This window comes from Bacillus rossius, chromosome 1 (genome assembly GCF_032445375.1).
Source record: "Bacillus rossius redtenbacheri isolate Brsri chromosome 1, Brsri_v3, whole genome shotgun sequence".
Classification (NCBI taxonomy): Eukaryota; Metazoa; Arthropoda; class Insecta; order Phasmatodea; family Bacillidae; genus Bacillus; species Bacillus rossius.
The window spans coordinates 338,055,942-338,082,348 of record NC_086330.1 but is presented as its reverse complement, the minus strand read 5'-3'; the positions used below and the strand labels follow the sequence as shown (position 1 = coordinate 338,082,348).

The 26,407-nt window shown below is 47.8% G+C and overlaps 1 protein-coding gene across 1 annotated transcript in view; it reads left to right on the top strand.

The window, feature by feature from the left end:
- LOC134528107 (venom serine protease-like) overlaps positions 1 to 26,407 on the top strand; it is an 80,245-nt gene that overhangs the window by 39,148 nt on the left and 14,690 nt on the right. The window contains exons 5-6 of the mRNA XM_063361382.1: positions 13,332 to 13,529; positions 14,250 to 14,404. Of these exons, the coding sequence (XP_063217452.1) occupies positions 13,332 to 13,529; positions 14,250 to 14,404 (353 nt within the window). The remainder of the gene's footprint in view (positions 1 to 13,331; positions 13,530 to 14,249; positions 14,405 to 26,407) is intronic.

The window sequence follows — 26,407 nt, the reverse complement described above, 5'->3', positions numbered from 1 at the left end:
AGCTCTCCACAGCTCTTCTTCCATGTTTTTCACAGTTTGTACATAATTTTTCCAGTTTTCTTTTGATACGTAGTCATAACCCTTTGTTATTAAGGACTCCATATCATGTGCCTTGAAAGTTGTGTTATGCAGTCTTACGAACGATTTCACTTGGGCCCATACCATTTCAATAGGGTTTAGCTCGCAATGATACGGGGGCAAGTGAAGTACAGTTCGACCTACGCATTTGGCTATTTCTTCAAGTTAGTATTTCTTGTACTTGTGCCTTTCTCGTCCTACTATGTGTTGCAATTCCCGCTTAATCATACTGGCATCATAAGGAATGCTTTTATCCGTGAGTCACTGTATTATATCCCCCACACGCTAACGTTGCACGGGAATCGGTTCACACATCCTGCTATGGTATGACGCATTATCCAAAACAATAACAGATCCCTCTGGAGTGTTTGGCAACAGTTGTTCGGCAAACCACTTTTCATACCCATCTGCAGTCCTTTCATCATGAGTGTCAGCTGTGTTCTTTTTGCACAAGAAAGTAAGGGCAGCATTTTGAACAAAACCGTCCTCATTACCTGTATGCACTAATGCAAAACGTGCACCTCGTCCTGTAGGAGGTTTAAGGCCTGAACTAAGGCCTTCAATGGCTGCCTGCCGAGCTTCACTGTTGTATCTTTCCATGCCTTTTCCACACTGAGCCCCACATTTACCCAAGATTCATCTGTATAGATAACTGGTTTTCGTAAATCCCTAAATCTTTTTAATTCTCTCAAGTAGGTATGCCGCCACCGAATTATGTCGTCACGTTCTATGAATGCTGCCTTGTTTCCTCTTCTTAAATACTCAAACCCAATGTCGTGAAGGAACCTATGCAGGGTGGTACGAGAGAAATCTGGCAGTGATTCGTCACTATTCACGTTTGCTAAAATGACATTTAAAGTGGGAGGAATGTTAGCAAACAAAAAAGTGTGAACGATCCGCCGTAGCCCACTCTGCACAATGCCATCGTAAGTTTGCTTTCGGTAATTTTTCTGTATGTATTTCCTTTTGGATTTTACCTTACCAGGCGTACTTAGGGTACCATGTCGCTGCAGTTCCGTCCTTATGTTGTAAATGGTTCGTTCGGAACAGCCGGTTGCTTTGGAAGCTTCCTTAATTGCATTGCACACACTCATATTTTTTGAAAAATACTCAAATACATTCAATACAATATTGCGCTCCCTCCCGCGTAGCCTACCGATATAATTTCTTTTCTGTGTTCTATCTTCCATATTTTATACGTACGTAATAAAAATAAATGTAGAAAATAAAATCACGTATGTTAATATATAATTTGTCAAAATTATAACTGTAACGAGTCACCGGACACAACGCGTTGCTTCGTCGCGAGACGCGATACTAACTGGCAGGCTGGTTTTCAGAAATGCGTGTCTAAGGAAATACATGGTTAACTAAGGAAGCCATGTATTTGAAATTGCTTGCAGGACAGAACCCCACTTATCTAAACACACGACCCTGTTTCCTCTTACGACGGCAGCTTGTGAGAGAAACCTCTATTGCAGCGCGTTCTTGTCTGATAAGACACATCTTTAACAGCTATTTACACGGAAACTGTAGAAGCAATTCAGACGAAGCTGCTTTTAAAAACTAATTCAATTCATTGTGAACATTTTTCACGCTTTCGTCCCCCATCAGTAGTATACAAATGTATTTCCTGAAACAGGCTTCCAGGCTGTGGTGCTGTGTGTCCTTTCCGCCATCTTGGATTTTGACGTCACGGCGGCCATCTTGGTTGACCTTGACCTTGACCTTTGACCTTGACCTTGGATTTTATCCTCAAAACTTGCCAAATTTGGGCAAAAATTGCCCAAAATTCCTCAAAAATCGCCAAAATTCCCATTTCTGTGAAAAAAAATTCCACCAAAAATTCTCAAAAAATTCCACAAATTAAAAATTTCTCTTTTCGAGGGAAAAATTTCCCGTTTCGAGGGAAAAATTCCCGTTTTTAATCCTTAAAAATCCCAGCGACTAGAAATTCCTAAAAGCGGCTTAAAACTCCTAAGAGCTAGCCGCTCTAAGCCGTCGAGGTCATGACTTTGAAAACTAGGATTATGTCCGCCATTTTGAAAGATGACGTCACCGTTGCAGTTTCCGTTACGCCCGCCATCTTGAAAATCCGCAATTTTTATGTTAGAAAATCGGGAAAAAATTAAAAATCATTAAAAAAATTATTTGATCGTATTAAAAAAAAATATTAAAAACCACTGTTGCAGTTATCTTTACGGTCGCCATCTTGGATTATATAAATGTTGCATATTTCGTTACACCCGCCATCTTGGTTGAGTACCATGTCATTCTTACACTTTACGTTACGACCACCATATTGGATCCTATTAATGTTGCAATTATCGTTATGGTCGACATCTTTAAATTTAGTCACCATCTTGAAATTTAGACGCCATCTTGGAAATCCGTAATTTTTATGTTAGAAAATCGGGAAAAATTCCAAAATTTATCAAAAAATTAATGTAATTGAATTCTGTTTGATTATATCGATGTACGTCCTTGGTTCGACACCGGTGAGGGCAAAAAATCAAAAAAAATCAGATCCTTCCTCTACAGAAGCCACCTACAGACTGACCTACCACCACCAATAACTAGGTATTTACCATCAGCTGGTATGACGTCATGTACGCCATCTTGTCTTTATCCGCTGGAGGGATCCATCTTGTTTTCTTCTGCTAGAGTGTGCTGGAGTCATGTTAGTATAATGTTCTGTTCACCATAACTTTGACCTTGACCTTGGCCTTTGACCTTGACCTTGAACTTTGACCTTGACCTTGAAAATTGACCTTGGACTTTGACCTTGACCTTGAACTTTGACCTTGACCTTGAAATTTGACCTTGACCTTGATGTCCATCACGGATCCGTCATTTTATATTCAGTACATGTTACCAGGAGCTACCACATGCAAGTGGTCATTGCCACCATCATGTTTTCGTCTGCTGGAGGAATCCATATTGTGTGTACTCGTCTTACAATCATGATAATTTTTTAATAACATGCTACAGTGCAGTAATCATTTATTATTACTGAGGTGCCCGACATCTTGAAATTCGGCCGACATCTTGAAATCATGTAATTATTTAGTTAGAAATGCGGGAAAAATTCCAATAGTCTCCGAAAAAATCAATTATTAATTTACAAATTGAATCGATGGATCCCTGTCCACGGTTCGATTCTTGACCAGAGACAGTTGTAACTAATTATTAAATAAATGTTAGGATCTGTTTTCCATTACCTTTCGCGGAGTTAATTAATCATTCACTCTACGAAAAAAAAAAACTCAAGTCAATATACCGGACCAACGAATTAAATCAGTGCCGATTAGCCTATTATGAAAGTCTAATTTTTCAATAATCTGAATAACATATAAACCGTTCATGTACAAAGCCACACATATAGATCAATTGTCTTCAGTCCATGAGAACGAGTCATGTCATTATCAGACGTATAGGCTAGTCATTTCAGGACCACATGACCTTCGTAATCCATCGTGACATTTTTATACATTCTAAAGGACCAAGTGACCTTAAAAAATATTTTAGTAACACCAAGAGGTGATAAACTAGTATATATTCAATCACTACATTTTGTACTACGCGCAATCAACAAAAAAGGAAGCACCAACAACGAAAAGACAGCACCACCAACGAAAAGGAAGCACATTTGGAAGCTCCAACAAAGAAAAGGCAGCACCGCCAACGAAAAGGAAGCACATTTGGAAGCACCGACAAAGAAAAGACAGCACCGACAACGAAAAGGAAGCACATTTGGAAGCACTGACAACGAAAAGGCAGCACCGACAACGAAAAGGAAGCACATTTGGAAGCACTGACAACGAAAAGGTAGCACCGTCAACGAAAAGGAAGCACATTTGGAAGCACTGACAACGAAAAGGCAGCACCGACAACGAAAAGGAAGCACATTTGGAAGCACCAACAAAGAAAAGGCAGCACCGCCAACGAAAAGGAAGCACATTTGGAAGCACCGACAAAGAAAAGACAGCACCGACAACGAAAAGGAAGCACATTTGGAAGCACCGTCAACGAAAAGGCAGCACCGACAACGAAAAGGAAGCACATTTGGAAGCACTGACAACGAAAAGGCAGCACCGACAACGAAAAGGAAGCACATTTGGAAGCACTGACAACGAAAAGGCAGCACCGACAACGAAAAGGAAACACATTTGGAAGCACCGACAAAGAAAAGGCAGCACCGCCAACGAAAAGGAAGCACATTTGGAAGCACCGACAAAGAAAAGACAGCACTGACAACGAAAAGGAAGCACATTTGGAAGCACCGTCAACGAAAAGGCAGCACCGACAACGAAAAGGAAGCACATTTGGAAGCACTGACAACGAAAAGGCAGCACCGACAACGAAAAGGAAGCACATTTGGAAGCACTGACAACGAAAAGGCAGCACCGACAACGAAAAGGAAGCACATTTGGAAGCACTGACAACGAAAAGGCAGCACCGACAACGAAAAGGAAGCACATTTGGAAGCACCGACAAAGAAAAGGCAGCATCGCCAACGAAAAGGAAGCACATTTGGAAGCACCGACAAAGAAAAGACAGCACTGACAACGAAAAGGAAGCACATTTGGAAGCACCGTCAACGAAAAGGCAGCACCGACAACGAAAAGGAAGCACATTTGGAAGCACTGACAACGAAAAGGCAGCACCGACAACGAAAAGGAAGCACATTTGGAAGCACTGACAACGAAAAGGCAGCACCGACAACGAAAAGGAAGCACATTTGGAAGCACTGACAACGAAAAGGCAGCACCGACAACGAAAAGGAAGCACATTTGGAAGCACCGACAAAGAAAAAGGCAGCACCGCCAACGAAAAGGAAGCACATTTGGAAGCATCGACAAAGAAAAGGCAGCACTGACAACGAAAAGGAAGCACATTTGGAAGCACTGACAACGAAAAGGCAGCACCGACAACGAAAAGGAAGCACATTTTGAAGCACTGACAACGAAAAGGCAGCACCGTCAACGAAAAGGAAGCACATTTGGAAGCAGCGTCAAGGAAACACCATCCTCAGGGTAACTTTCATTATCGAGACAATGATCATCACAAGCTTGATCCGATTTATTTAATATATCACGTTGTTTCCATCGTTTTGGTCTCAGACCGCCATCACAGTCTTCGATCTTGCCTACTTTAGGTGCTTCAGTACAGTACTCAATCAGGTCAGCCTCAGATGTGCCACCACAATCTTCAATCATGCCAGCTTCAGATGATTCATCAAAGTCTTCGACCTTGTAAGCTTCAGGTGGTTCTTCATCTTTCACATTTTCATGGAGACGACTAGATATTGGAGTAAATATATTTTCATTTCTAATGTGGTTACAACTTCCTTCGCTTGTTTTAAATTATAAATTATTATCTTGCTCTAGATCAGTAATTTTAGCATTAGCTTTTTCGCCTTCGTTCCTCTTCCACGATGTTGTAGCCCAGTCTTCGTTATCTTTATTCATCTTAATTGTACAGGTCTTGTAATGTCTATCCAAGTAATATCTTCTACCAAAGGATTTCTGACACTGTCTGCAATGATATGGTTTTTGACAAGGACCCAAATTACACTTGCTTCTCTCATGTCGTTTAACATTCTTTCTCAAGGTAAACACCTTGCTACAGTATCTACAGTGATGTCGTTTTGATACAGCAACTAATCCCGAATCAGGATTCATATTAGTTACTGAGACTAATGCCAGACGCAAACAAAGAGTTTTAAATTAGATGTATTACTTAAATAGAATTTTTTAATTATTTCATCAGCGAGAATTAATTTATCTCATTCAAAGGTACTTGTTGCAAGTAGTTCTGCTTTTCAACAACAGATGTCGCCACATGTTACTTGCAGTTAAATAATATTTAGTTCTTTTATGCGGGATGCGGGATGCTCACTAACGATCGCAAAAGAAGGATGGCTTCGCTAGACACCAAGGAGAAGGAATTTCGTCTTGTACGTTAAAGCTTCACAGAAGTCTCATGATATATTATTTGACCGAGTAATGTTTTTTTTTTGTTTCCACCTGATAAAATCCTTCATGCACAGATGAACTTCTCATCTGTAACCAGAAGCACTCGGAGAATACCATCAGATGTCTAGTAAGGAATAATCAGAAGCACTAAGAGAAAACCATAAAAAGTATTGACAAGAATAATCGGGAGCACACGGAGAAAACCACCACAAATTTTCTTTGATATCATAAAATAACAAAAAAAAATTAATAAAAAATTTAAAAAAAAAAAAAAATACAAAATTAAATACAAAAAATACATAAACAGATTCTGCTAGCTTGTGAACTTCTCATTGTTGAGCAAAGATATAGTTCTAGTACAAGCCAGAATATTATGTATTTTTTGTATTTAATTATGTATTTTTTTTTTTTTTAATTTTTTATTAATTTTTTTTTGTTATTTTATGATATCAAAGAAAATTTGTGGTGGTTTTCTCCGTGTGCTCCCGTTTATTCTTGTCAATACTTTTTATGGTTTTCTCTTAGTGCTTCTGATTATTCCTTACTAGACATCTGATGGTATTCTCCGAGTGCTTCTGGTTACAGATGAGAAGTTCATCTGTGCATGAAGGATTTTATCAGGTGGAAACAAAAAAAAAACATTACTCGGTCAAATAATATATCATGAGACTTCTGTGAAGCTTTAACGTACAAGACGAAATTCCTTCTCCTTGGTGTCTAGCGAAGCCATCCTTCTTTTGCGATCGTTAGTGAGCATCCCGCATCCCGCATAAAAGAACTAAATATTATTTAACTGCAAGTAACATGTGGCGACATCTGTTGTTGAAAAGCAGAACTACTTGCAACAAGTACCTTTGAATGAGATAAATTAATTCTCGCTGATGAAATAATTAAAAAATTCTATTTAAGTAATATATCTAATTTAAAACTCTTTGTTTGCGTCTGGCATTAGTCTCAGTAACTAATATGAATCCTGATTCGGGATTAGTTGCTGTATCAAAACGACATCACTGTAGATACTGTAGCAAGGTGTTTACCTTGAGAAAGAATGTTAAACGACATGAGAGAAGCAAGTGTAATTTGGGTCCTTGTCAAAAACCATATCATTGCAGACAGTGTCAGAAATCCTTTGGTAGAAGATATTACTTGGATAGACATTACAAGACCTGTACAATTAAGATGAATAAAGATAACGAAGACTGGGCTACAACATCGTGGAAGAGGAACGAAGGCGAAAAAGCTAATGCTAAAATTACTGATCTAGAGCAAGATAATAATTTATAATTTAAAACAAGCGAAGGAAGTTGTAACCACATTAGAAATGAAAATATATTTACTCCAATATCTAGTCGTCTCCATGAAAATGTGAAAGATGAAGAACCACCTGAAGCTTACAAGGTCGAAGACTTTGATGAATCATCTGAAGCTGGCATGATTGAAGATTGTGGTGGCACATCTGAGGCTGACCTGATTGAGTACTGTACTGAAGCACCTAAAGTAGGCAAGATCGAAGACTGTGATGGCGGTCTGAGACCAAAACGATGGAAACAACGTGATATATTAAATAAATCGGATCAAGCTTGTGATGATCATTGTCTCGATAATGAAAGATACCTTGAGGATGGTGTTTCTTTGACGCTGCTTCCAAATGTGCTTCCTTTTCGTTGACGGTGCTGCCTTTTCGTTGTCAGTGCTTCAAAATGTGCTTCCTTTTCGTTGTCGGTGCTGCCTTTTCGTTGTCAGTGCTTCCAAATGTGCTTCCTTTTCGTTGTCAGTGCTGCCTTTTCTTTGTCGATGCTTCCAAATGTGCTTCCTTTTCGTTGGCGGTGCTGCCTTTTTCTTTGTCGGTGCTTCCAAATGTGCTTCCTTTTCGTTGTCGGTGCTGCCTTTTCGTTGTCAGTGCTTCCAAATGTGCTTCCTTTTCGTTGTCGGTGCTGCCTTTTCGTTGTCAGTGCTTCCAAATGTGCTTCCTTTTCGTTGTCGGTGCTGCCTTTTCGTTGTCAGTGCTTCCAAATGTGCTTCCTTTTCGTTGTCGGTGCTGCCTTTTCGTTGACGGTGCTTCCAAATGTGCTTCCTTTTCGTTGTCAGTGCTGTCTGTTCTTTGTCGGTGCTTCCAAATGTGCTTCCTTTTCGTTGGCGATGCTGCCTTTTCTTTGTCGGTGCTTCCAAATGTGCTTCCTTTTCGTTGTCGGTGCTGCCTTTTCGTTGTCAGTGCTTCCAAATGTGCTTCCTTTTCGTTGTCGGTGCTGCCTTTTCGTTGTCAGTGCTTCCAAATGTGCTTCCTTTTCGTTGTCGGTGCTGCCTTTTCGTTGTCAGTGCTTCCAAATGTGCTTCCTTTTCGTTGTCGGTGCTGCCTTTTCGTTGACGGTGCTTCCAAATGTGCTTCCTTTTCGTTGTCAGTGCTGTCTTTTCTTTGTCGGTGCTTCCAAATGTGCTTCCTTTTCGTTGGCGGTGCTGCCTTTTCTTTGTCGGTGCTTCCAAATGTGTTTCCTTTTCGTTGTCGGTGCTGCCTTTTCGTTGTCAGTGCTTCCAAATGTGCTTCCTTTTCGTTGTCGGTGCTGCCTTTTCGTTGTCAGTGCTTCCAAATGTGCTTCCTTTTCGTTGTCGGTGCTGCCTTTTCGTTGACGGTGCTTCCAAATGTGCTTCCTTTTCGTTGTCGGTGCTGTCTTTTCTTTGTCGGTGCTTCCAAATGTGCTTCCTTTTCGTTGGCGGTGCTGCCTTTTCTTTGTTGGTGCTTCCAAATGTGCTTCCTTTTCGTTGTCGGTGCTGCCTTTTCGTTGTCAGTGCTTCCAAATGTGCTTCCTTTTCGTTGACGGTGCTACCTTTTCGTTGTCAGTGCTTCCAAATGTGCTTCCTTTTCGTTGTCGGTGCTGCCTTTTCGTTGTCAGTGCTTCCAAATGTGCTTCCTTTTCGTTGTCGGTGCTGTCTTTTCTTTGTCGGTGCTTCCAAATGTGCTTCCTTTTCGTTGGCGGTGCTGCCTTTTCTTTGTTGGAGCTTCCAAATGTGCTTCCTTTTCGTTGGTGGTGCTGTCTTTTCGTTGTTGGTGCTTCCTTTTTTGTTGATTGCGCGTAGTACAAAATGTAGTGATTGAATATATACTAGTTTATCACCTCTTGGTGTTACTAAAATATTTTTTAAGGTCACTTGGTCCTTTAGAATGTATAAAAATGTCACGATGGATTACGAAGGTCATGTGGTCCTGAAATGACTAGCCTATACGTCTGATAATGACATGACTCGTTCTCATGGACTGAAGACAATTGATCTATATGTGTGGCTTTGTACATGAACGGTTTATATGTTATTCAGATTATTGAAAAATTAGACTTTCATAATAGGCTAATCGGCACTGATTTAATTCGTTGGTCCGGTATATTGACTTGAGTTTTTTTTTTTCGTAGAGTGAATGATTAATTAACTCCGCGAAAGGTAATGGAAAACAGATCCTAACATTTATTTAATAATTAGTTACAACTGTCTCTGGTCAAGAATCGAACCGTGGACAGGGATCCATCGATTCAATTTGTAAATTAATAATTGATTTTTTCGGAGACTATTGGAATTTTTCCAGCATTTCTAACTAAATAATTACATGATTTCAAGATGTCGGCCGAATTTCAAGATGTTGGGCACCTCAGTAATAATAAATGATTACTGCACTGTAGCATGTTATTAAAAAATTATCATGATTGTAAGACGAGTACACACAATATGGATTCCTCCAGCAGACGAAAACATGATGGTGGCAATGACCACTTGCATGTGGTAGCTCCTGGTAACATGTACTGAATATAAAATGACGGATCCGTGATGGACATCAAGGTCAAGGTCAAATTTCAAGGTCAAGGTCAAAGTTCAAGGTCAAGGTCAAAGTCCAAGGTCAATTTTCAAGGTCAAGGTCAAAGTTCAAGGTCAAGGTCAAAGGCCAAGGTCAAGGTCAAAGTTATGGTGAACAGAACATTATACTAACATGACTCCAGCACACTCTAGCAGAAGAAAACAAGATGGATCCCTCCAGCGGATAAAGACAAGATGGCGTACATGACGTCATACCAGCTGATGGTAAATACCTAGTTATTGGTGGTGGTAGGTCAGTCTGTAGGTGGCTTCTGTAGAGGAAGGATCTGATTTTTTTTGATTTTTTGCCCTCACCGGTGTCGAACCAAGGACGTACATCGATATAATCAAACAGAATTCAATTACATTAATTTTTTGATAAATTTTGGAATTTTTCCCGATTTTCTAACATAAAAATTACGGATTTCCAAGATGGCGTCTAAATTTCAAGATGGTGACTAAATTTAAAGATGTCGACCATAACGATAATTGCAACATTAATAGGATCCAATATGGTGGTCGTAACGTAAAGTGTAAGAATGACATGGTACTCAACCAAGATGGCGGGTGTAACGAAATATGCAACATTTATATAATCCAAGATGGCGACCGTAAAGATAACTGCAACAGTGGTTTTTAATATTTTTTTTTTAATACGATCAAATAATTTTTTTAATGATTTTTAATTTTTTTCCCGATTTTCTAACATAAAAATTGCGGATTTTCAAGATGGCGGGCGTAACGGAAACTGCAACGGTGACGTCATCTTTCAAAATGGCGGACATAATCCTAGTTTTCAAAGTCATGACCTCGACGGCTTAGAGCGGCTAGCTCTTAGGAGTTTTAAGCCGCTTTTAGGAATTTCTAGTCGCTGGGATTTTTAAGGATTAAAAACGGGAATTTTTCCCTCGAAACGGGAAATTTTTCCCTCGAAAAGAGAAATTTTTAATTTGTGGAATTTTTTGAGAATTTTTGGTGGAATTTTTTTTCACAGAAAAAGGAATTTTGGCGATTTTTGAGGAATTTTGGGCAATTTTTGCCCAAATTTGGCAAGTTTTGAGGATAAAATCCAAGGTCAAGGTCAAAGGTCAAGGTCAAGGTCAACCAAGATGGCCGCCGTGACGTCAAAATCCAAGATGGCGGAAAGGACACACAGCACCACAGCCTGGAAGCCTGTTTCAGGAAATACATTTGTATACTACTCCCATCTACCTTTAATAGAAAAAAAATTTCCGCTGGTCAACTTTTTGATGTGTCAGTTTATGAGAAAATGCATTTCAATATATTAAAAAAATTATTTAAGTGAAACCTGTACAGTTTTTGTCTTAACATTTGTTCGGTGGCGTCCTAAGGCATTAATTTATTAATAAAAAAATTCTGAATTAAATACATATGTAGGTTGTTTTTATGTGAAACATCTCGGAATACTTCAAAACAGTTCACATTGAATAAGTTATGTTTTTTTTTTAATTTTTTTGGACACTTAAAATATTGTTAAGTATTCAAAATAAGCATTTCCTGATGCGTATTGCTATGATATACAATATGAAAAAAAAGCTTGGTCCAAAAATTTAAATTTAAATTTCGTTTGATATTTGCCAAAAACGCACGAAGAAACAAGGACTGCACTAACGGCAATCGGCGTGTGTTAGAGAGAGAGAATGCGCCCATTTACTTCCACACTGCAATCTGAGAGTGGGATGCTCTATAGCTGTATACACGCTGGCGATATCTCCTGCTTTGGCCGGCTGACATTCAAGCATCTGTGGCATGCTGGTTGCAGTCTTTTCAGGCGCCGTGTCTGAACTTATTTAAGAACTTCTTCCAACAAGAATCCTTGTGTATACTCGCACCTTACTGCCTCGTTTGGATTTTAAAAAAAATTCTTAGAACAAATTTACCTGCTCACATTATATAATAAGATAAATTTTTATTTTGTTTTTAATCTCACAAGGGCATGCGTTAAGAAAGCGAATGTTTTAGGAGGTACAACTGCCATTCGTACATAGTAAAATTATCTGAATCTATTTTTTTAGTTAGATACCAACAACCTGCATTTCACAATGATATATGGTAAAAAAAAAGGAATGATCTAGTCGAAGGTGCTTAAGTGGGTGTCTATCTCTCTGGCCGAAGAAACAGTAGAATATTGGTTTTATTTATAATCACATTATTCAGGCCCACGAAAGAAACTTGTATTACTCAGAAGCTGTAACTCCTTCTCCTCATTACTAGATCCCAAATAAATCTCGTAGTGACGGGTTGGGAAATTTCCGGCTGGTTCACTTATCGTTTTCTATCTTCTGTCGAACTCAGCCATTTCTTGTCTTCCGTCTCGTGGTCTTATTAGCACCTACTAATCGTTCTAAACCCCACAGTTTTGGCGGCGTTCATAATTTCGGAGAAACACCCAGTATCCGCACAGGACTTTGGAAGATGTCTCCACGTGAAATGTTGCATTGTGAGTGAACATTAGAAACTCGTTGCAATACGCAGTTTGCAGTTGAACATGTACATGAGCGTAGCCAGTATTTGTTTAAGGTGGGAAGGGGTGGCGGAGCGACGGGAGCTATAGGACTACATTTTTGATAAGCCTCATTGTGGGGATCACGGAGATATGGAAAATTTCCCCCCCCCCCTTTTTCTCTTAAGCGGGTGGCCCAAGGGCTCTTCTCCAGAAAATCAAAAATAAAAGGATGCTTGAAAACGAATTTTTAGGTTATCCGAGTACCATTAAGTGTTTATTTCAAAATCTGAAGTTATTAGCTAAACAATTGCTACTTACCACAGTTATATCCTTACATTACCACTCTTTACAATAGAGTGCGTACACAAATCTATATTAAAATTGCCCTTCTTTCCATGACTAAAGTTGCAAATTTCCCTATTAAAAAAATAATCTAAAGATGTTGGAATTTCCTTAAATAAATAAAATACAGCATTAACAGTCCCCATAGCTAACCTATTTTAAACATAACCTTGTATATACCATATTATAGTATCAATATGCACTAAAAAACCAACAAAAAAAATTCCATCACAGTGTAAGTGATGATATGTATCGTGACATTTGCCCCTCAAATTACTAACAATGGGGAATTTTCATGACTTTTACAGGATTTAAAGTAAATACCCTGACTTTCTCCAACCACTTTCAACGTCTCGGCTGTTTCCAGAATATTGAAATCCTGTTTAAAATATGTCCTGCGTGGTTTTTTTTTTAAAGAAAGTAACTCTCTAAATTTGTAAATTCAGTGGCAATTAATTGAGCTATACTTAAGTAATTTTAAGCTGGTTAATGAAGTGCGTTGATATTGAGGAAATAAAAAATTCTTGACTGTAGGAGGGGATTGTGAAGGGGGGAGAGAACATGGTGGCCATGATTGCGCCCTTGAATCTGTACTGAGATTAGTTCACCGCAGCACTGTCTTTGCGCAGGTAACGACACCAACGCAGCGCGGGTGTACCAGGTGAGCAGGTTCATCGCACACCCCGGCTACAACACCTACACCCAGGCAAACGACTTCGCCGTGATCCAGGTGGCGCAGGAGATCTTCTTCAGCCTGGAGGTGGGCCCGGCCTGCCTCCCGTGGGGCACAACCTACGCGTTCACCAACGACTACGTCGAGGCCCTGGGTGAGTAGGTGTGACGCGTCAGGTCCCAGTGGTAGAACGGGGTAAGCGCCAGCAATGTTGAGAACGTCAAGGAGCTTAGGACTCAGCCAGTTGTCTGGTTAGCAGAGAGGCAGGGGGTGAAGGTGGTGCCTAAGCTGGGATGGGTAGCCTCGGCCTCTGGGCATAGCTGGATCTCTAACACCTCTCCTGTTTCGCGTATACGGCGTATTCCGTGGGGACCCTGGCCGGTAGGGCTTAGGCTAAGAGGGCTGGGTTACCAAACCAAAAAGATGAGAGATTCTCTACTCAGTTCAACCCCCCTCTCCTTTCCAAGACATTAAGCAAACAGAAATGTGTACTCGCCAGTGATGTGCAACATCTAACCTCGGTAACGAGCAAATTCACGTGTTCTCATCTTGCAAATACACTTACAAAACGAAAGTCGGACAAAATTTAATGATGATTTTGTTTTAAAAAAATAATGCCGAGCGTGGCAGATATACGAAAATTGTTTTTTCAACATTTCTTGACGCGAATCACACGTAGTTTCCACCGTTTTCGAACATCCATTTTTAAAGTAAAAAAATAAGATATATAAAATATCAAACAAAATCCGTTCCGAGTATATTCGTGTCTACTAAACCCTCGAGAAGACAAACTATGTGTGTGCTGCAGTTCTGGTTTACGTATAACCTTCGTTATACGGTAGTAAAATGCTGGTTGTTATTTTTTAATATACAGGCTGGGGGCTTCTGTCGTTTGGAGGAGAGGCTCCCACGGCTCTGCAGAAAGTAGCCCTCCGGGTGATCAGCAACAGCCAGTGCTACCAAGTGTTCAACAGCACGATAACCGACTCCATCATGTGCACCTACACGCCAGGCAAGGACGCGTGTCAGGTAGGGTCTACAACTGCATATCAGAAACATTAACAATGTGTGGCATTCAAATTAAGTCATCCGCGTCGGAATTACAATAGCCCGTCACCTCCGCTAGTCCGCCAGTCACGTGACACTGCAGCTAATTAGATGGCCCGCAAAATTCCATCGGTCCGTGAGACAAAAGTTCTCGTTCTTTCGGCGGACCGATGGATAAAATCATATCTACGGTTGGTTGCGCCAGTCATCTGTTATCAGAATACAAGCCTGTAGAGTTTGTTTTTGTTCATTTCACGAATGCGCATAACAACATTGCCCCTGTTAAAATTCACGTCCAAACAATTCGTTCATGATAATAATGCGTACAAGAAAAATACATAAATAGCAAGCGACAAGTTATAAATTTCGGACAGAGAAAGCAAGGGTTGTTTGCTGCATTGATTCAGAAACTTCCGATAACTGTTTAGACAACCTGTGGAGTTTCAGTGACATAGGATTCAGTGAAACTAATATGCGTAACTTCCTCAATGATCCGAAAGATAAAATTAAGTTTGAATTCATATTTATGGATTATTATCAGAAGAAAAAAAATTATGAGGTTACCTGCCTGTACACATGTTTATAGATGTTTGTAGATGCGTATGTGTATACAAGTCCCTCTCTCTACTTTCTTCTACCTTCATTCCCACCTATCCGGTTTCAATTTAACTTTAACAGGGTATCTAAAAATATCCGATAATCCATTTTCAAGACATTTTTAATAAATTCTTACAATTAATTGTTTTATATTACAGGAGGATTTTTACACACACAACATTTATGTAAAGTAAAATTAAATACAAGCAAATATAATATGTTTAAGATCTACTACTAGAAAGCTAAAACTTTTTAAAGGATAATTTCCACACGATTGAAGTGAACGGTTTATTGCAACAGTTCATAATTGAAGTGCGACAAGTTCGAAACTGTTAGTTCAATGTTTTCATTAAGCAACTGACAGACAGGACAAGATCACTCTGACCTAATGAATATCCCCTGGCAAGCCACCTAGTAACAGCAGAGTTTGCGGGTGATTATTGCGATCTGCCTTCCACAAACCCTGTGGCTCCGACCAGTTGCCCATCAGATAACTCTGCGGCAGTGTGTGTGGCAAACTGTGTTACTGTGTTATCACGGCAATTGCAGGCATCGTGGTCCGCATGCTAGATCCGGGCATCGAACCCGCGGACAGTTTGTTTAAAAGGCAGAAATTAGGGGTTGACTGCTGCAGAAAAAAATAAAACGTGAGCTAGTCTTTCAGTACTCGCCAGAGATGTGGAAAGTCTAACCTCGGTAACGAGCAACTTCGTATGTTCTCATGTTGCAAATACACTGATAATACGAAACTCGGACACTAAATTTAACACAGTGACGCCGTCCCCGCTACCTCCGATTATATAGACGTGATTATGTTAGGTTCGTGTTCTCAGGGAGGGTTCGGCCTTGTGGCTAGAGGTAGGGGTCAACGCAGTAGGGCCCCCCGAGCTGTTGAGGCCACTCGGGACGCCTGAATAATAACACAAAACCTCTTCAGATAGTTGGTGAATTTAATACAGCACAGCCCAATACATGGTGCTGCCCGTTCTGGCCGTAACGGTTTGCCCGACGCGACTAGTCACACGCGCAGCTCACTTCCTCAGTGGCGGCTCACGATTCTTATGCGCGTGAGGGGCAGACTCGTATACGTGACGCGAAAGTTACAAAAGACACTGACATGGCACACGATATTTTGAAGCACAATACACTACACTAATACCTAGCTCTGGATAAACTGGGCTAGCAACACGTAGGCCCGTGTCTCCGGCGACTCTACGTGGTGACTAGGTGTGTCCCAGGGACTGAATCGTTATTAAGTTTGGTGGCGCACTGCCATACGACGGTGATACATAAGCCCCGACGTGACGAATTACACTTAGGCGAACAACTATTCCACTAACACATTACACTTGATGAACTGGGCTAGCAACACGTAGGCCCGTGTCTCCGGCGACTCTACGTGGTGTCTAGGTGTGTCCCAGGGACTGAATCGTTATTAAGTTGGATGGCACGTGTTGCCTGCTGGCTGCCCCGTGCGGGCCTAAACTAAGTAGCCTGTAGGCTAGGTTGGGCGTGAAGCGCCGACGTAAAAACACATACTCTCCCCACAGTACTTACGTATGACGTAAAACACTCATCTCGGAGCACTGATTGAATTAAGTTAAGTACCTCATGGTAAATTTAGGCCGACCGCGGAACTGTACAAAAGGTTGAAAAGAAATTACACTATGGAAAACTACATGTCGGTGAACGCAAAGGTTGAAGGTTCCGCGTTGCGCGCAGGCTGCCGGCCTGGTTGAGCTCTCGAAGGACACTAGCGGTGTCGCCGCGCGCGACCCCCCTCCCCCGAAAGCCCTCCCGCGGAAACGTGTGAATTTCGCGGGAAACTGAACCGGCCAGGTTCGGGACAAATCGCACAGTGAAACATGATTTAGCAAAGACTTAATTATTAATTACTGAAAAATAATGTTTAATAAAAACCTGTGGAAAACATAATCAAAATAATTTGTTGTAGTGCGGCGGAAGGATATGCCACACCCGGCCGGATCCTTCCGCCGGCGCAGCACTCGTTGCACGGCGATCGCCTCGACGCACGCACTACACTTAGCTGCGCGCACGGGCGCGTTCGGTGCACACGCTTCTAGGAGACGTTGATGAGGCATAGCGGTCTATGCGACATAGAGGAGCATTGGCGGTCGGCGTCAAATGCCCCCCCTTCTCTGAGACCGCTATGTGCATCAACGCCTCACTACACACACACACACACTTAAAGATACGCCGGCACACTGACCTGGTACACCCGGGGCGGCTGTCCATTGGGCGGCGTCGGGTACCTGTGGGTCGGCGTCATCGGCGGCCGAGGTGGGCGGCGGCGGCGGCGTCGCGGCGCCTTCAGCGGCAGGCGGTGGCGCTCCCATGGCGGCGCGCGTGGCAGGCGGCGGCGTCGCGGCGCCTTCTGCGGCAGGCGGCGGTGCTCCCATGGCGGCGCACGTGGCAGGCGGCGGCGGCGCGGCGCCTTCAGCGGCAGGCGGCGGCGCTCCCATGGCGGCGCACGTGGCAGGCGACGGCGGCGCGGCGCCTTCAGCGGCGCGCATGACGTGCGGAGGCGGTGCTGCCCCTTCAGCTTCGCGCTTGACGTGCGGAAGCGGCGCGGCGCCTTCAGCGGCACGCATGACATGCGCAGGTGACGCACCCACAGTGGCGCGCGTAGCAGTGGCGCGCCCCCTGTGACGTGCGCGGCGGGCGGATGTGACACGCCCCCTGTGACGTGCGCGGCGGGCGGTGACACGCCCTCTATGACATGCGCGGCGGGCGGATGTGACACGCCCCCTGTGACGTGCGCGGCGGGCGGCGGTGACACGCCCCCTGTGACGTGCGCGGCGGGCGGCGGTGACACGCCCCCTGTGACGTGCGCGGTGGGCGGATGTGACACGCCCCCTGTGACGTGCGCGGCGGGCGGAAGTGACACGCCCTCTGTGTTGTGCGTGGTGGGCGGAGGTGACACGACCACTTTGACGTGCGTGGTGGGCGGAGGTGACACGCCCCCTGTGACGTGCGCGGCGGGCGGATGTGACACGCCCCCTGTGACGTGCGCGGCGGGCGGCGGTGACACGCCCCCTGTGACGTGCGCGGCGGGCGGATGTGACACGCCCCCTGTGACGTGCGCGGCGGGCGGCGGTGATACGCCCTCTGTGACGTGCGCGGTGGGCGGAGTGACACGCCCCCTGTGACGTGCGCGGCGGGCGGATGTGACACGCCCCCTGTGACGTGCGCGGCGGGCGGCGGTGACACGCCCCCTGTGACGTGCGCGGCGGGCGGATGTGACACGCCCCCTGTGACGTGCGCGGCGGGCGGCGGTGACACGCCCCCTGTGACGTGCGCGGCGGGCGGATGTGACACGCCCCCTGTGAAGTGCGCGGCGGGCGGATGTGACACGCCCCCTGTGACGTGCGCGGCGGGCGGTGGTGACACGCCCCCTGTGACGTGCGCGGCGGGCGGCGGTGTCACGCCCCCTGTGACGTGCGCGGCGGGCGGATGTGACACGCCCCCTGTGACGTGCGCGGCGGGCGGTGACACGCCCCCTGTGACGTGCGCGGCGGGCGGTGACACGCCCCCTGTGACGTGCGCGGCGGGCGGAGGAGACACGCCCACTTTGACGTGCGCGGCGGGCGGAGGAGACACGCCCACTTTGACGTGCGCGGCGGGCGGAGGAGACACACCCACTTAGACGTGCGCGGCGGGCGGAGGTGACATGCCCCCAGTGCATTGTGGTATGTCGTCGGCAACCTGGTTGTCTCCCGGACTGGGTCGCGATGTGGCCGCGTTGAGACGTGCGGCCGTGCCAGTCACTCTCCCAGTGGCTGGAGGCGGCGTCGTCGGTGGTGCTGGAGGTGGCGTGGTGGATCCGCAGTGACGCTGCGTGTGATCGGCGACCTGGCTGCCTGCCAGGCTGCATCTCCCTGTGGCTGTGTCGGTGTGCACGGCCGCGCCTGTCGCTTTCTCAGCGGCTGGGGGCGGCGTCGGTGGTGCTGGAGGTGGTGTGTTTGGGTCGGCCTGACGTGTCCACCCGGTCTCCGCGTGCCAATTGTACCACAGTGGCTGGATGGGTGTGGCCTCCTCCATCTGCGGTGATGTCGTCACCACCCCATATGGCGGGGGCGGCGGCGGAGGCGGAGGGGGCGACGTGTCTGCGTCGGCCTGACGTGTCCACCGGGTCTCCGCGTGCCAATCGTACCACAGTGGTTGGACGGGTGTGACGTCTTCCATCTGCGGTGAGGTCGTCACCACCCCATATGGCGGGGGCGGCGTCGGAGGCGGCGTCCTGTTGAGGACGGACGTCTGGGTTGTCAGTGACGCGGGCGGCGTCATGGCTGTTACCGCGGCGTGGTGGTTGGCCGCGTGTGGCAGCGGCGATGCGGGCTGCGTTATGTGCTGTCGTAGCGGTGTCCGGATTACGTCCGGCCCCTCGGTGTCCGCTGCGGTGTCGTCCTCCTTCCATTCGTCCTGTTCTTCGTACTCCCAGTTGTCCCCTGGGCATGGGTAGCCCTCGCTTGCCCATGCCTCGTAGGCCTCCTGGAAGTCGTTCATTTCTAGTGACCAATGGTGACTTGTGACGTTGCTCCACTATGCATGCTCGCCGCTTCGTCACGACTCATGTTCGTGCTCCTGTTCGGCGCGTAGCAGCTGCGCAGCTGCGCCACCTGATCCGTGTGCGAGGCGCGCGGACTTCCGCTCCCACAGCCGTTATCTCGCCTGGCGCGTAACTTGATGCGCGTCTGGCGTGTAACTTGACGCGCGCCTATCGCCAGGTGCCCGCTCCTTTGGCTGTCTGAGCGTCGCGTCCGTTTCCGCGCGATTCCCGACTTCCTACGCGAGCCCTTACTGGTACACTAATTTGAAGTATAAAATTTGAAAAATTTGAGAAAAAATTTGAAAAATTTAAAACAAAATTTGGAAATTAATTTTTAGAAAATGAAAGCCACACTAGTCGGGCGCCAATTTGACGCCGTCCCCGCTACCTCCGATTATATAGACGTGATTTTGTTAGGTTCGTGTTCTCAGGGAAGGTTCGGCCTTGTGGCTAGAGGCAGGGGTCAACGCAGTAGGGCCCCCCGAGCTGTTGAGGCCACTCGGGACGCCTGAATAATAACACAAAACCTCTTCAGATAGTTGGTGAATTTAATACAGCACAGCCCAATACATGGTGCTGCCCGTTCTGGCCGTAACGGTTTGCCCGACGCGACTAGTCACACGCGCAGCTCACTTCCTCAGTGGCGGCTCACGATTCTTATGCGCGTGAGGGGCAGACTCGTATACGTGACGCGAAAGTTACAAAAGACACTGACATGGCACACGATATTTTGAAGCACAATACACTACACTAATACCTAGCTCTGGATAAACTGGGCTAGCAACACGTAGGCCCGTGTCTCCGGCGACTCTACGTGGTGACTAGGTGTGTCCCAGGGACTGAATCGTTATTAAGTTTGGTGGCGCACTGCCGTACGACGGTGATACATAAGCCCCGACGTGACGAATTACACTTAGGCGAACAACTATTCCACTAACACATTACACTTGATGAACTGGGCTAGCAACACGTAGGCCCGTGTCTCCGGCGACTCTACGTGGTGTCTAGGTGTGTCCCAGGGACTGAATCGTTATTAAGTTGGATGGCACGTGTTGCCTGCTGGCTGCCCCGTGCGGGCCAAAACTAAGTAGCCTGTAGGCTAGGTTGGGCGTGAAGCGCCGACGTAAAAACACATACTCTCCCCACAGTACTTACGTATGACGTAAAACACTCATCTCGGAGCACTGATTGAATTAAGTTAAGTACCTCATGGTAAATTTAGGCCGACCGCGGAACTGTACAAAAGGTTGAAAAGAAATTACACTATGGAAAACTACATGTCGGTGAACGCAAAGGTTGAAGGTTCCGCGTTGCGCGCAGGCTGCCGGCCTGGTTGAGCTCTCGAAGGACACTAGCGGTGTCGCCGCGCGCGACCCCCCTCCCCCGCCAGCCCTCCCGCGGAAACGTGTGAATTTCGCGGGAAACTGAACCGGCCAGGTTCGGGACAAATGGCACAGTGAAACATGATTTAGCAAAGACTTAATTATTAATTACTGAAAAATAATGTTTAATAAAAACCTGTGGAAAACATAATCAAAATAATTTGTTGTAGTGCGGCGGAAGGATATGCCACACCCGGCCGGATCCTTCCGCCGGCGCAGCACTCGTTGCACGGCGATCGCCTCGACGCACGCACTACACTTAGCTGCGCGCAGGGGCGCGTTCGGTGCACACGCTTCTAGGAGACGTTGATGAGGCATAGCGGTCTATGCGACATAGAGGAGCATTGGCGGTCGGCGTCAGCAGAATACTTTCAAATAATGCTGAGAGCTATAAGTACACGCAAATTGTGTTTTCAACTAAATTTCTGGGCGCGAACCACACATAAGTTTCCGCACGCGCCGCTCGAATTCGATTCCGGAGCAGCTTCGTCGACTATCGAATCATTCCATTAGCATACAGAAATTTTATAATATATAGTGAAACGGCTCCGATAAAAATATTAAGCCCCGGTTTTAGACCTAATTTTTGACAAGGGATTTTTTTTTTACATCTTGACCATCTTGTTACAATTTATTTAACAGTTACTACTATATCCTGACGCCGTCCCCGCTACCTCTGACTATTTAGACGTGATTTTTGCTTGGGTTCGTGATCTCAGGGAAGGTTCGGCCTTGTGGCTAGAGGTAGGGGTTAACGCAATAGGGCCCCCCGAGCTGTTATGGCCACTCGGGACGCCTGAAGAATAACACAAAGTTTCTGGAAGATATTTGGTGAATTTAATACAGCACAGCCCAATACATGGTGCTGCCCGTTCTGGCCGTAACGGTTTGCCCTACGCGACTAGTCACACACGCAGCTCACTTCCTCAGTGGCGGCTCACGATTTTAATGCGCGTGAGGGGCGGACTTGTACACGTGATGCGATAGTTACAAAAATACACTCTGACATGACGAACGATATCTTGACGAACAATACACTTCACTATTACCTAACACTTAATAAGCTGGGCTAGTGGCACGTAGGCCCGTGTCTCCGGTGACTCTACGTGATACCTAGATGTGTCCCAGGGACTGATTCGTTAATACATTTGGCGGCACAATGCCGTACAACGGTGATACATAAACCCTTACGAGACAGATAACACTTTGACGAGCAACTATTTCACTACTACATAACACTTAATAAACTGGGCTAGTGGCGCGTAGGCCCGTGTCTCCGAAGACTCTGCTTGATATCTAGATGTGTGCCAGGGACTGATTCGTTATTACGTTCGATGGCACGTGTCGCCTGCTGGCTGCCCCGTGAGGGCCAAAACTAAGTAGCCTGTAGGCTAAGTTGGGGCGTGAAGCGCCGACGTAAATTCTCGTAAACTTCCCACAGTACTTACGTATGACGTAGAACACTCATCTTGGAGCACTGATTTAATTAAGTTAAATACCTCATGGTAGATTGAGGCCGACCGCGGAACTGTACGTAAAAGTTTGAAAAGATATTACACTATTGAAAACTACATGTCGGTGAAAGCAAAGGTTGATGGTTCCGCATTGCGCGCAGGCTGCCGGCCTGTTCGAGCTTTCGATGGACACTCACGGTGTTGCCGCGCGTGACCCCCCTCCCCCGCCAGCCCTCCCGCGGAAACGTGTGAATTTCGCGGGAAACTGAACCGGCCAGGTTCGGGACAAATCGCACAGTGAAACATGATTTTGCAAGGACTGAAATATTAATTGCTGAAAAATAATGTTTAATAAAGACCTGTGGAAAAATATAATTAAAATAATTTGTTGTAGTGCGGCGGAGGGATATGCCACACCCGGCCGGATCCTTCCGCCGGCGCAGCACTCGTTGCATGGCGTTCGCCTCGTCGCACGAACTACACTTTGCTGCGCGCACGGGCGCGTTCGGTGCACACGCTTTTGCGAGACGTTGATGAGGCATAGCGGTCTATGCGACACAGAGGAGCATTGGCGGTCGGCGTCAAATGCCCCCCCCTTCTCTGAGACCGCTATGTGCATCAACGCCTCGCTTCACACGCTGAGCACTTTACTGACGTTCGCTGCACTGCGAGCCCTACACTACGAGGTGGAGTGGTGGTGTGTTGTGATGCAATGATTCTGCCCTGAATACCTCTCCCACTCAATGAATGACAAGGGGGTACGCCCTGACCCGTGTCCTTTACCCCCCTGGGACTGGGCAGCGACGTGCGCCTCTCCTAGCTCAATATGGTGACAAGTGGGTGGGGGCGTCAGTGTGGTCGGGGCGTGGCGTGGTGGTGGAATGGATGACGTGGACAGGGGGGATGATATGGGTCCGGCCCCGAGTGTTGGCACCACTGAAATGCCCCCTACGGGCTGCGCCCGGGTGGAGTAGCTCGACGGGTATCTGGACCACTCGTACTCCGCCAGGTAGGCCGGGGGTTGGCGGGCCCTCTGTGGTCGTTTGGTGGGGACTGTGCTGGTAGGGGTCTCCACTGGGCAGATTGTGGTAGGTTCCCTCGTGTCCGGTTGGGTGGTCGGGCAACTCGCCTCCACGGCGGGGACAGGAGCGAAATCTACCGGCTTGCTGTCGTCCGCGCAGCACGTCCTGACCGGGGCCCGACGTCTGCGGGTGGGGCGCCTATCTATACTGTCCGGTGCCTCCTCCCCGTCCTCAGGCTCGTCCACGGACACTCGGAACGTGGCGTCCACCAGGCTGAGGTCCAGCGACCACAGTGGCTCGTCATCCTCCTCCTCACAGACCTCTTCCCCCTCCTCGTCAGGAAACCAGACCAACGGAATCCCCACCTCCTCGGAGACGTGCGGAACTGTGGCCAGCGGTACCGGGGACCTGATCGGGGTGTCCCGGAGGTCGGGTTGGATGCATTCATGCGCCTGATCGGGTGAGTTCAGGTTCTGCTCCTTCCCGCGGTGTATCTGTGGCTTCCTGGAGTGTGGGGGATGGTGAAGAGGGGGTTGTTGGGCCAACTCTGACCCCGTGCGCGACTACGCGCAGGTCGTCCTGGTGCACTTTAGCGGGCCGCCCCCTTGGCGTCCGGACCGCATAGGATGAGGGGCCCGTCCTCCACAGGACCTCCCGTGGCTCCGACCATTGGGGCGCTAGCCCCGCACAAAAGTTACGCGCCCAGGACGACAAGCGGTGCTGCCTGACAGACACCAGCTGACCTGGCTGTATCGAGGGTGGGGGGTGACTACTCAAAGGCGTGTGGGCCGCCAGGAATTGGGCCTGTTGTTGTTTGGCGTGCTCCCTCCCCTCCTCACGATTGGGACCCACCACCGTGCCCATGGCGACATCGGCCACCCTGCTTTCCCCGGGAAACGCCAAGTTTTTCCCGTACAGGAGCTCGGCAGGGGAATGACCGGTGACTGCGTTGGTGCGGCGCCGGAGGCAATACAACAGCTTCGGCAGGTGGACGTCCCACTTGGAGTGGTTGTCCCCCAACCTCAACCGCAGCTGCGCCTTGACCTCCTGGTTCCTCCACTCAGTGGGGTTGGCCTGGGGATGGTAAATGGGGGTGGTGTGGTGGTCGAGACCCCATCGGCGACAGTCAGCTCTCCAGCACCTCCCGCTGAACTGACAGCCGTTGTCCGTCAACAGCACGCGCGCGAAACCATACCGCGGAAATATCTCGTGGTCCAGCAGGGCGGCTATGGTTCCGGCGCGCACGTTGGACACCGGGAACGCCTCGACCCACCGGGTGAAAATGTCGGTGATGACGACCAAGAACCTCTTTCCCTGGGTGGTCCGCGGGTAGGGCCCCATTATGTCCAGGGCCAGGGTGTGAAACGGGTCACGGGGCCGGCGGGGACGCTGCTGTTCCACCGCGTCAGACCGCCTCGTCTTCCTCTGCTGGCACTGCTGGCAGCGCCGCACCAGGTCCCGTACGTCCCGCGTCACCCCCAGCCAATGGAAGGTCTTACGAACGTCTAACTGTGTTTGGTGCGCACCTGGGTGTCCCACCAGCTCGTGCGTGTGGTGGAAGCCCATGACCTGCTCACGGGCACCGAGCGGCACATGAAGGCACCAGACGTCCATGTCCCCTGGTACCCGGGTCTCCAACACCCCGTCTACGCACCTGTGGTAGGGGTGAGCCTGCTCCCCACATGACCACACCTCGGCCTGTGTGGGGTCGTCTGTCTGCTGGGCCTGTTTCACGAATTCCACTAATTCACTCAGGGTCTCCACAGGCAAGATGGCGGGATGGTCGGGGACCCTTGGGATGTGAAATAAGGTTGCGGGCGCCTCCCCCGGAGTGACTGGCGGCGCGACTCCCTCCGGCGGCAACAGCCCCTCCCAGTCCTGGTCATCCTGAAAAGTGTTGTGTGGGTCGGGATGGCGCGACATCTCGTCGGCGAACTGGTTGTCCCGTCCAGGGATGTGCTCGACCGAGAAGTCGAAGTTCTGGAGCATCAGAGCCCACCTCGTGAACTTTGACTTGCGGCCCTGGGCGGAGTCCAGCCAGTGGAGACACTGGCTGTCCTTCCGCAGCGTGAACCGGCGGCCCTCCAGGTGGTGGCGGTAGCGGCGCATAGCCCAAACGACGGCCATGCACTCCTGCTCGTTCACATGGTACTGCCGTTCGGGCTGGCGAACTTGGCGCTGGCGTACTCCACCACCCGGCGCACGCCTTTGTCCCCCACCTGGTACAGGACGGCCCCCATCCCCTCCTGACTGGCATCTGAAGGAACAGGGGAAGGTCAGGCTGTAGACGGGCGAGCTGGTGGCACTCGCGGAACTGCCATTTTACCGCGTCCAGGGCGGCGTCCGCCTCGCTGGTTTACTGAAACCGGAGCTTGGGTGACAGCAAGTCCGTCATCGGGGCTGTGATGCTGGCGAAATGCGGAATGAATGAGCGCAGCCAGTTAAGAAGGCCCATCAACTTCTGCAGCTGCTTGCGGGTTCGTGGGGCGGGTTTGGACTCAATGAGGTTCAGGTGTTTTGGCAGAGGGCGGCAACCCTCCACATCCACTATGTGCCCTAAGTACTCCAGCTCAGCCGCGCCCACATGGAATTTCTGGGGGACACACGTGAGGCCGTGTCTGGTCAGCCGCTCAAAGACCAGGCCGAGGTGCCGGGCGTGGTCCTCCCACGACCATGACCAGATGATGACGTCATCCAAGTACGCAGTGGCGAACTCGCCCGCGTACCCGTCTAACACACGCACCATCATGGCCTGGAAGGTCGCGGGGGCGTCCATCAGCCCGAACGGCATGGCACAGAACTGGAAACATCGGCCATCAGGGGCAGTGAACGCGGTCTTCGGGCGGTCCTCTGGATGTACGGGCACCTGCCAGTACCCGGACTTGAGGTCCAGGGACGTGAAGATGCGAGCGTCGCCCAGCCCTGCCAAAGCGTCTGTTATGTTGATAAGCGGTGGTGGG